Source organism: Nanorana parkeri, unplaced genomic scaffold (genome assembly GCF_000935625.1).
Source record: "Nanorana parkeri isolate BGI_ZX_2015 unplaced genomic scaffold, ASM93562v1 scaffold2155, whole genome shotgun sequence".
Classification (NCBI taxonomy): domain Eukaryota; kingdom Metazoa; phylum Chordata; class Amphibia; order Anura; family Dicroglossidae; genus Nanorana; species Nanorana parkeri.
In genome coordinates, this window is record NW_017308423.1 from 98,575 (window position 1) to 110,906 (window position 12,332).

General features: G+C 43.5%; 1 protein-coding gene across 1 annotated transcript in view; it reads right to left on the reverse strand.

Annotated features, from left to right (window-relative positions):
- The window catches only part of LOC108800895 (extracellular calcium-sensing receptor-like), an 18,447-nt gene extending 10,881 nt beyond the window's left edge, over nt 1-7,566 (reverse strand). Inside the window, exons 1-2 of the mRNA XM_018572877.1 lie at nt 7,361-7,566; nt 883-1,174 (exon numbers count right to left, since the gene is read on the reverse strand). Coding sequence (XP_018428379.1) covers nt 883-1,174; nt 7,361-7,566 — 498 coding nt within the window. The remainder of the gene's footprint in view (nt 1-882; nt 1,175-7,360) is intronic.
- Between the last annotated feature and the right edge of the window lie 4,766 nt (nt 7,567-12,332).

Genomic DNA, 12,332 nt, shown 5'->3' on the forward strand with positions numbered 1-12,332 from the left:
TGTGATCAAGTGTTATCAAGTAGAGAAATGAGAAGTCATCGACCTGGCCATGCTGTGTGACTGGATCAAAACACTGTTTGAATTCCAACCGTTTTGGCAGGTATGTTTTATCATACCATATAGGCAGCCGAGTGAATAACCGAGCCGAAGTGAAGTGAGCCAAACGCTGTTCAGCTATTCACTTCAGTCTTGTACGACTGATTTGAGCCGTACATCGGCTGCCTTCGGTCAGCTGAGCCGAAGTGCAGAAGGAGTTAGACTCAGCCGATCCAGCATTCAGCTTGGCTATTCTGCTCAGTACCTCTGAGCAGAATAGAAAACAAGTAAAAAGAAAAAAAAATGAAATGCCGGCAAAATAAAAACTATTGGGCGGAGCTAGCAGTGACACCTAGCTCCGCCCAACTGTTTCCTATTGGCCGACACCTGCCAGAGTCTTCTAGCAGGTCCCGGCCAATGAATAACAACAGTTGTTATTGTGTAATGACAGATCAGGTCATTTCTGTCATTATAACTGGGCGTAGCAAACAGCGAGATCACGGCTGGCTCCGCCTAGCTGTCATTTGCGTGGAGAACGGCTGGCCCTTCGCCAGGCCATTCTCCCCGCTTCAGCTGTCATTTCGGCTCAATCGAGTCGAAGCATATGCCTTCGGCTGCTGTATGGGCTATTGTGAACAGCCCGTACAGCAGTCCTTCGGCTTGACTGAACCGAAGGGCTCCGGCAGCCGGAGAGAGCCGAAGGATCAGCCGAAGCTATGGCTGGATCATTCGGCTCATTAGAGAATAACCCCCTTAGCATATTTAGCTGTTTGTCTGAAATAAAGCATAAGGAACAGTGTGTTAACAAAAATACACCCAGACACAACATCTATAATTCTTATATACCTGTGGGAAATGAAGGACGCCAGTTATCTGGGCAATAGGAATAGATAAAAAGGAATACTGGTCACCTACAATGCCGACCATGGCTGAAGATGTATGACAGTTATACCCAGGAAAGGAGTTTCCAAGTCCTGACAGCAGGGACAGAACTGCTCCCACTGCCTGAGACTCCGACATACAGGAATCCAATGCGCTGAAGCCAAGAGTGATATTAGGCAGCAGCTCCGGAGAATTGTTAATTTCATTTACTGCGAACATGAGGCCCAGAACATCCCGATAGTAACGAATGTGGAACCTGCACAAGGCAAAAGAACATCAAGAGATATTACGGCTTTTATTTATAATTCTATGACCAAATATGGACATGGCTCCTCTCATCTTTGCCCCATCAACATTTTAAAAGATATGGGTGAAAGATGAATGACAGTTAAGCAGCTGATGAAGATTGGATAACGAACCTCAACAAAAATGACTGAAGATAAGACAAGGTTTTTAAAGAGGTCCCAAGTGTGCACGAAATCTGTGGATGCAGAGAAAAAAACAGTTCTATGCTTTACAAAATATAAAACAAGTTTATTGATAAAGAGCCAAAATATTAGGGGGTGTGGCATTGCGTGGCAATACCACGATGATAGGTGGCCTCAAAATCACCCAGGATTCTCAGCCAGACGGGCTGAGTGGCTCCAGGATCCCAACTATGATCCAGAAAACCCGTAAAGGACTGAAGAACCAGCTCTTTCCAGGTAAAAGCAATTGCTTCCTGGAGCTACTCAGCCACTCTGGCTGAGAATCCTGGGTCACTTTGAGGCCACCTAACACCGTGGTAATGCCACGCAATGCCACATAGGTTATAGGGGACCTAATTTAATTCCACCATCTCCTAAAGATATTTTCCAGAGTTCCCTACAGTCCGTGTATTGCTATCTCCTGAAAGTTTAAAGCCTCGATGAAGGAGGTCACCTTTAAATACATGAAAGGTGTAGAAAAGGTTCAGGAGGGAGTATTTTCATAAACTTGTTCACGCTGGAAGTGAGGAGATTACAAGGGACATGATTTTGATGTACAAAATGTTTAATGGTGATGGCAACATCAGCAATAAAGTTTTTACAGTAAACTCCGTAACAAAGACTTAAAGGAGAACTATGGGGGGGGGGGGGGGTGCTTTTCACTCACCTCATAGTTCTAGCCGACCTGTGACAATGAGACTGTCACAGGTCGGCTCAGTAGATCGGGAGGTGAGCGAACACATACCGGCGGTCGCTCACCTCTCGATTCTGTCACGGCTCTTTGCCGTGACAGGGGAGGGCTGGATTCTCCGATCCGCCAGCGCTGACTGGAGGAACGGATGGGGGAGGGGGCGGGTACAGCTGGCACTGCCTCTAGATAGGCAGAGCCAGCTGTCAGTCATGCAGCTGGGCGGATCCAGACATCATTGTCGGGATCAGCTTCAGCTGCGGCGTCTCAGTATACCGTGAGCAGTAGCTCGCGGTATACTGAGCCTAGGGTGACGGGAGGACGCTAGTTTGTGTCCTCCCGTTACCCTAAGGAGAACTATGGGGAAAAGCCCTGACCACATAGTTCTCCTTTAACCACAAGGGGCTTCTTTTCAGTGAGATCGGTTAAAGTCTGGAACTCGCTGCCACAAGAAGTGGTATCATCTGAGAGTATTGAATCATTCAAAAAGCATTTACACACCTTCCTCAGAGGCCGCAACATACATGGGTACAGGTACACTTAAAAACAAGGACGGAAAAAGGGACTTGTGTACACATATACACACGCACAATCACACACATACACACAAAGGTTGGACTTGATGGACATATGTCTTTATTCAACCTCAAATACTATGTAACTATGTAACTATTTTGAATATGAAAGCAAAGGTTAAAAAGACAAAACCTTTTTAACCACCAGAAGGGCAGTTCAGAACTAACCTTAGAAAGTATGACTTTGCTGAAAGAGTAGTTGCTGCTTGGACCAGACTTCAGGCAGAGGTATCATGTCAGTCAACAGTAAAATAATTTAAACTTACTTGGGACAAACATAGACCTATGCTCAGGCAAAATAAAAATAAAGTGGCAGACTCGATGGGCCATCTGGTCTTTTGCTGTCATCATTCTTCTATGTTTCTATGTTGACACACATTGGACTGTTAATGGACTCTTAAAGGAGAACTATGATGTGCCTGCTTTCCACTCACCTCATAGTTCTAGCCGACCTGTGACAATGAGACTGTCGGAACGGAATGGACGGGGGAGGGGGTGGGTACAGCTGGCTCTGCCTCTAGATAGGCAGGGCCAGCTGTCACTCACGCAGCTGGGCGGATCTCGACATCGATGTCTGGATCCGCTCCGGCGTCTCAGTATACCGCGAGCTGTAGCTCCCTATATACTGAGCCTAGGGTGACGGGAGGACGCTAGTTTGTGTCCTCTCGTTACCCTAAGGAGAACTATGGGGAAAAGCCCTGACCCCATAGTTCTCCTTTAATCAATAAACTGACTTTCTTACTTGGTCCTTACCTTTGCTGTGAAGCTCTCATTGTTCTATCATTCGTAAATCTCCCCTCTTAGTGGCCTTTTGGATTGAGATTTGCCTCACCAAAGTCATTGCACTTGGGAACATGGAACCCCTAAGGCCTTCTAGATGGAAAGTATTTTAGATCCAGTGCCACAGAACCCAGACTTGTAATTCTACTTCCTGTCTGCACCTCTAGCCCCATTTATTCCAAGAATGTGAGCAGCAGTAATGGAACAGAACAGCGCCATGTGCAGAAGCACTGCAATTATTTTAGGTTTTGTAATCGAACCATTTTCCCCTCATCACATATGTTTTTACATCTTTGATAAATTACACAGAAAACAAAGTAATAAAGCGTAGTTATTAAAGCATAACTATGCAAAAATGTTAACAAATGCAAGAAACCTCCGAAACAAAACAAAACATGGAGATTGTGACATATTAGACTTAGCGGAAATGTGGCTTGATAAAAATCATGATGGGATTTGGGAAGACTGAATCATGTTTAGAAATTATATTAGACTTGTGCGCCGTCAAAAAATTCATTCTGTTTCGTTTCGGAATATCCGTTATTTCGTATTTCGTAATTCGTAACTGAACTCAATTCGGATTCGGATTCGTACGAAATACGAATTTTCGTTAGTGGCGGTTATATTTTCGTAACTTTATGAACATTCGTTATGATGAATTATATAGAAGACAAAGAAGGGGGAATACAGTCTTGTTTCTAAGCTAATTTATGGCAGTTGTGGCCAGGAGACCGACACGCCTCCAGCAAGGAGAACAGTGAGCTGCACAGTAATGACATCTGGTGAGACCAGCAGGCAGCAGTACCTAAGATGATATCACACTGCAGAAATACAGTGGTGGGGCTACAGAAAAGGAGTGTCATGACATTGCACTGATATCAGGAGTTCCTAGACTAGGGTTACCACCTTTTCTTCAAGTGAAACCTGAACAGTGTAGCACTGGGTGGCAATTTTTTGGGGAGAATGTACAGGAGAGAGCAAGGACAGACAGTCAGGAGAGAGGAGTAAGGAGAGACAGCCAGGAGGATGAACAAGGGGACAGCCAGGGGAGAGAGTGAGGAGAGTGGGAGAATGTACAGGAGAGAGCAAGGAGAGACAGCCAGGAGAGAGGAGTAAGGAGAGACAGTAAGGAGGATGAACAAGGGAACAGCCAGGGGAGAGAGTGAGGAGAAGCAGCAGAGAGAGAGAGCAAGGAGAAACAGCCAGGAGAGACAACCAAGAGAAGGGGCGAGGAGAGACAGCTAGAAGAGGAAGCTAGGGGAGACAGCCAGGAGGATGAGCAAGAAGAGACAGAACGTAGAGAGAGCTAGGAGAGACAACCAGAAGAGAGAGTAGAGAGACAGCCAGTGGAGACAGTGAGGAGAGTTAGCAAGCAACACATCTTCCTGAAGCAGAACTCCTGTGCCCTTCAAGGCTTATCTGCACTTATCTTATGTGACTGTGAACAGCAAGTGTACTTATATCAGGAATGCCTAGGCACAAGTAGTGCATTGATATCAAGAATGCCTAGGCACACTCCCGTTCCAGAAAGTGCTTTACTTTTTTTTCCCTGGAGAATTCAAGACATAAAGGTACATTTCTCAGTGTCCTGCTTAGGGAGAATACCTCTAGATGTTCCCTATATTATAGGAAATCTTCACTTTTTGAGGTCAGGCCCCTGTTAAGACCATCTTTTCCTGAAAATACTGTATATATGAAGATAGAGATGTTGTGGAGTGAAAGTATGAACTGAAATATACTAAAGGCAGTTGGTTATAAGCCACCCATTTAAGTGACTGCGCTGAAACTAAAACACTGCTACAAAATGGAATGGTGGAAAACAGAAATCTGATCCTTATAGTGAGTCATTTCACCGATCTAGACTACAGCTGGGGCATTGAAGCCAGTGTGTCTTGTAATGACATTGGGGCCCCCGAATGCAATGCAGCAGCAACTGGCAACCTCAGCAGTGAGGAGTATGGAGTACAGGGGTCAAGAGCAGGTAAGGCATGGAGTACAGGGGTCATCAGTAGGTAACACATGGAGTACAGAGGTCATTAGTAGGTAATGCATAGAGTACAGGGGACATCAGTAGGTAATGCATGGAGTACAGAGGTCATCAGTAGATAATGCATGGAGTACAGGAGTCATCAGTAGGTAACACATGGAGTACAAGGGACATCAATAGGTAACACATGGAGTACAGGGGACATCAATAGGTAACACATGGAGTACAGGGGTCATCAGTAGATAACACATGGAGTACAGGGGACATCAGTAGGTGACACATGGAGTACAAGGGACATCAGTAGATAACACATGGAGTACAGGGGACATCAGTAGGTAACACATGGAGTACAGGGGTTATGAGTAGGGGACAGTAGCAAGTAACGTAGAGTTCAGAGCTCAGTAGTAAGTAATGCAGGGTTCATTAGTACCACAGGGTTCAAGGGTCAGTAGTAAGTGACGCAGGGTTCAGGGGTCAGTAGAAAGTGATGCAGAGTTCAGGGTTCAGTAGTAGGTGATGCAGAGTCCTAGAGGCAGCCATCACAGCATGTACAAAACTGGCTGCATATGAGGGCAGCTCACTACCGCCGGGGACATTTGATTCTGGGGACAGACCTCTCAAAACAGGGACTAATGGTTACCTTACTTTAAAGTGGATACGTTGTATGGAATATTTTATATTTATACAAGGTGTTCATATACCCTCATAATCTCCTCTTCTCAAAGGTGAATAGTTTCCATTTAGCTAATCTTACTTCAAAGCTGAGCTCTTCTAAGTAGCTGCCCTTGTAGGCAACCTTCAAGTACTTGAAAAATCTGCTTTTAGAGATATTCTAAAGACAATTAAAGGCCCACTATAGTGATAAATATTGTATTCTAGTACTTGTATTGAGTGAGTACCTGTAATGATAGTAATGATAGTATTCAGTATATTAATTCCTTTTATATTTCACATGTTTTTACTTACATGTCCAGCAAGGGTGGCAGTTACAAGGGTTGGGACAAGCCATATAAGACTGCTGTGGGTACTTGAATGTATTTTTAAGGTTTAACTCGTTAGTTTAGTTTCACTTTAATGCCTAAAACGTATTCCAAGGGTTCCTTCAGAGTAATATAATTGAGAAAGGCTACTTTTTGGCTTCGGGTGGGTATGAGAATGGTCGGTTAGTGTTTTGCTTCCTCACTGGTAATGCTTGTTCATGTATTATGGATTTCTGATTTATAAAAACAATAAGGCAGCTTGCCTAGAAAAATACAAACTGAAATAACACTTGTATGTAAGAATATATCTTTTCCTTACCCTGACCTCTCCGTCTCTCCATTCATGACTAATATGGGGTTATAAAAAGGGGTAAAGAGTTGGCTATGAAATGGAAGGGGGCAGAGCTATAGAGGTGAGAATGGCCTTAAGAGTTTCCGATTTAAAATCAATACTGAGTACCACTCTCCTCTGTGTCAATAAGAATTATCATTAATTATATAATTTTAGAATTACATGGCAATGGCAATAAGTAATAAGTGCAGTAAAAAGACATATCTAGTACTCGGGTTACTCATCTGTAAAGTGTTTATATTGTAGTATTCAGCACAATAAGCAGAGCACATGGTAACTTTTGTATACATCAGAAGATGACCACAAGGAGAAAACAAACCTAAGAACATCTGTGAAAAGTAAATCAAGGCAACTGGACTTGCTGTAATTTTCTTGAAGATGTTTCGCTGGTCATCCAACCAGCTTTCTCAATTCAGAAAGCTAAAAAGTTTCAGAAAGTTTCTGAATTGAGAAACTAATTCGGATGACCAGCAAAACATCCTCAAGAAAAATACAGCAAGTCCAGTTGCCTTGATTTATTTTTTATAGATATACCATGACCTGGATGAATGAGAACCTTCACAGCCAACCCCATGAACATCACTGTTATCTGACAGCTGCCTCCAGAACTTACCCTGTACAAGAAACTGGTTTTGGCCTCTTATGGAAAGTTGGTTGTTGGAAATTGATTCCTGAATGAACCACAAAAACTCCACCAATCAGAATATCCCCGGACTGTGAGAATGTTTCCATCGGCCAGCCCTGGAGACTGCAGCTATGGCTAGACTGACCCTTATCCAGCCAGGAGAGTAAGAGGAGGACCTGCAGGAGTCTTCTCATGGTGGCCACTCAAATGATCCTGGTAATCTGAAGACTCCAGAGATGGGGTTTGGCCAACCAGTCCTATCGGAAGAGAACAGACCCAGAAGTTTGAACATTATATGGCTTTTTCATACTACTAATTTTAGAAGCAAGAACAGCATCTATCAGTATTTAGAAGAGTCAATGGGAGAAAATCTGACCTTGGCTGATTAAGTCTTTAGGTATTCACCAATCTGCAGAGCTTTTATGGGAAATTAATGAGCTGCAGTGATGCTGTCTTGCTACTACTATCAGCGCTATAATACCAATAGCTATGAACTTCAGCTCTTTTATACAGGTAGCATGGCTGTAACTTTATCCACAGCTGATTGGTTGATGGAAGAGGCAGGCATACACAAGACAGGCTTGGAACACACCCACAAAACACCATATAAGAGCCTCTTTTTATTGTTTAATCTCTATACAATCTTTATATCTTTTTTATATATACAAATACCATTGGAAGCATCCCTGATACTGCTGTCACAGACATTATAGGTGTTCTACAGAGGGTGCTACAGAGGGACTTCTCTAAACTCTTCACTGAGCTATGTGCAGCAGGGGATCCTCTGTGTGATGGACTACAATTTCAATACAATTGAGTAAACTAAACCTAAGATTGTAGTCCATTCCGGGAGCGAGCTGGGAGCGGTGACTACCTTACAACACACACAGGGACCATGGGGAACAGAAGTAGCCGCCCTCCAGAAGGAAGGACAGTGTCAGCACCAATTCAGAGATGATTGGAGGATCTACAGCCGAGTCATACACAAATAAGATGCATTGGGGGGAATTTATCAAAGCAATTGCACCAGTTTTAGACTCTTTTAATCTGTCTTTTACCATGTGCCCCTGTTTCTACCTGAGTTTGCACTACTTTTCCAAATGCACATGTTTTTGCACCTGTTTTCATCTGCACTTGTCCTGCGTCTGTCTGAAACTGGAGCATCACCTAACAAAACAATCGCAACTTAAGAAGTGCCCATGACCACTTCTTCAAGAAGCGACAGTTAAGCTTTTTGCCCGGAGTTACAAGTCTTCTTTCCTGGAGTCTATTAAACATCATTTATGAACAGACATTACACTCGCATCAGAAATCTGGTGTAAAGTGCCTCAAATATATTCCGTGCAAGTTCAAACTCTCGCAATTGCGGTTAATAATTAAGGTACCGTATTTTGCGGTCCATAAGACGCACCGGACCATAGGACGCAGGGAGGTCCGGCGCGCCTTATGGAGCACTCGACAGACTGTAGCTTCTGACACAGCTTCTATGACAGACGCTGCAGTTAGTGACCGCTGAGACAGGTGGCGCTGTGATTACAACGCCACGGTCTCAGTGATCACACAGAGCAGACGAAGAAAGTCCGTTCTTCGTCTGCTCTATGGTGATCTCCATCATCGCCGCTGCTCGGTTTTAATACGAGTGATCTCCTTAGATCACTCGTATTAAACGAGCAGTGGCTCCTACTGCTGAATACGATCGCAGCCGCCGCTGCTCGGCTTTAATACGAGTGATCTCATTAGATCACTCGCATTAAACGAGCATTGGCTCCTACTACTCGCCCGGCGCCCGAAACTGCATGTCTCGGGCGTCGGGATTCGCTCCATAAGACGCAGGCACATTTCCCCCTCCTTTTGGGGGGAAAACAGTGCGTCTTATGGAGCGAAAAATACGGTACTTTCATGCATTTTTTAAAAATTTAACGCCTGAGTTTAGGTCCACTTTAAATATTAAATTAAATATTAAATTAGAATTAAAATAATGGGATTTTTGCTTCATTACACTTTCCCCTTTCTCGACTATTTTTCTTTTTTTAAATTTATGAAAATTAAAAATAAAAAGTTGCGAAAAATTAGTCAAAAAGATAAATTGAGGATTTAAAAAAAAAATGTAAATGAAGTCATCTTATGCCAATCTCCATCTACAGTTATGCTCCTCTAAAAATAATGAATATGGAGTAAAATAAATTATTGTTTAAAAAAAAATCATAAAAAAACACTAAACATTAAAATAAATCTACAAATTCTATCTGTAGACAGACTATTGTTCAGGACGGAGCTGTTGTGTAATTTCCTGTAGTATATTCAGCACTTACCAATAAAAAGATGACTTTGTTGCAGATAAGTAGCGGATGGAGGAACGGCGTCATCAGAGGTCTATAGTTGACCCATTTCTAAGTTTATGGACGTTACTTATATCTCATTGATAAAAGAAAATCTCCCACCGTGTGCTCATAGAATGAACCTGAATCTATTGTGTTACGGCGACGGATCAATCATGTGTATCATTCATATCTAAAGGTTCCAGCCATTAAATTGTAAAGATATAGATATTTAAGTTGTATATCTACATATAAAGTTTCACAATCTGTTCCTTCTTAGTGAACGCTCGCTCCTATAAATAGAAAATCACATTCAGATAATGACGGGAGTCGGGCGGCGGGGAGCAGGTGAGGAGCCGGAACTCTGTGGGCACAAAACTGACATAATTACTGGTTGGGTTTCCTCTCTGGAGATCCTCCGGGGGGTGGTCATCGCACCTTTTGCCAAATCAAGTGTTTGTTGTGCAGAGGGACATTGTTATGATTACAGGAATTCAGGACGAGTACTACGCAGCGTCTGAGAATGATGACGGAATCTCATGAGTTCGGGAATTGGGAAATTGCTGGTTAAAAGTCGCCGATTGTCCTGGTAATTATAAGGGGATGGTGAGGAGAAGACTCTGGAGAGACGGTAATGATAGATCTTCACCTTGAACTTATTTACTGCAGTGCACAGATCTCCCTGGTGTGGTCGGGGGAGTGTCAGCTGCTGATGCCTTTCACTCATAGTATTACACCGTCAGCACTCATTTGAGGACTTCAGAGGATTCTACAAATTGGTATCTTATCCTTTATTTTATATACCGGATTTTATAGGTTAGGCAATACAATTTTTTTTTGCAAGTAAATTCTTATTCGAAATTTGTCAATACATAGGTGACAACATGGTAACAGTCGAAAGGTATCGTGAAACAGCAGGTCAAAGCCTAATATAATGGAGAACATAGTAAATCGAGATCAGTAGTGTACTGAAACAATTCTAGGTAATCAGGGTATGTCAAAACATGTAATGAGGCAACTTATACATTGGGTATGTGCCGAAGAGAACCATATAGCTCTGACAATCGAGGGTTGCCCGTAGAGTTTATATCTAACGTATGCTCTATTTCGAGTGGATTGGATCGAAAAGAGACAGTGGAGCGGAAGGGACTAGGAAAAAAAACAAAAACATGAGGAATGTCTAAAGGGCATCTGTCACGTACCTGGTTGGAGACTGAATGTGGGAGGAGGCCTCCCATGCACCTCATGTCCCGAGGACTCTGGAGTTAGGAACAGAGTCCAAGTATAGACAGCGAGTGGCACGGGTGCCAGTGGTGATAACAACGTGCAAGCTGAAATCCAAGAGCGGTTGCAGAGCAGGGCAAGATCCGAAATCCAGGTCAAACGAGCCAAGGTCACAACAATCGGGCAGGCAAGGTACAAAGTCCAGTATCGATCTGGGGTCAAAGACAGGCAGCAGACAAAAATGGTCAAAGATAACAAATCCGGGTCGAGCAGTACAAGCAAGGAATCACAGGGGAGCTGAGAGACAATCCAGCAACTTGGAGACAGGCAGGCTGAGGTTAAATATTGTGATCCATTAGCCCATTGTGTCACTTCCTGTGCGCCGTTTGGCACGCTTTTTTGCAGCCGGACCGTGCCACGTGTGCATGTGCGCAAGTGCCCTTCTTCCAATGGTATGGAAAACGGGACTCCGTGCATGCGCAATAGGAGCTGGTCTCTGACAGCATCTGAGTGGGGAGGAGACAGAGTCAAAGAAAATGTAGCTCTTTTGTCTCAAGTCCAAGTGCTGGAGGACATTACGTAGATGGATTAGCATTAGAGAACATTAAGTTTAACTATGGAGCTCTCAGATAAGGCTTGGAGGTACCATTGAGAGTGTTGAAAAATTGACATGATTAACGTGATCTCTTTCAATTGGTCTGGGGTGCATTCATTCGTTAGATACCGGGTCCAGGTATGGAAAAATTTACCAGTGTGCGTCAGGTTATGTTTAGTATCTAATTTATGAATTAGCATGAGTTTCTGAAGTGTAGTTTTCACATCTGTCAATGTAGGAGGTTGGGGGGAAAGCCAGTTACGTAATATAGCCAGGAGGCAGTAATGTTCCTATTGTGTCAAGGACTTCCCAGAGCCCTGTGGGGAAGTGGGTGGAGAGTGGAATAGACATAAAGCCGGGGAACAAGGTATTCCCAAGAGCGAGGTGATATAATTAATTGCAAGCTGCCAAAGAGATTGAATATGTGAGCAGTGCCAAAGGAGGTGCGCCAAATTAGGGAGTGGAGTGTGACATTTAGGGCAGTCAGTGGTCCAGGTGGCGGAGGAGGGGGTGAAGTTCAGAGCATAGTATGCTCTGTGTATGATCTTAAATTGTACTTCATGCCATTGTTCGTTGGTCTACAATTTTTTTAATAGATTTTATTTATTTATGAAGCACTCACCCCTGGAGGAGCTGCTGGATACAATGGTCCCTCCTAGCTTGTCGAGGGTTTACTGTTGTATTGCTACCCCAAAAGCAATTACCAATCTCCAGTGGGAACCAATAAAACTGATGTCCACACAGAAGATATGATTCTGATGAACTTTTATTGAGGAACAGGAAGAGAGGGTCAGGGCTCAAGACACCCAGGATGCCGTAGACT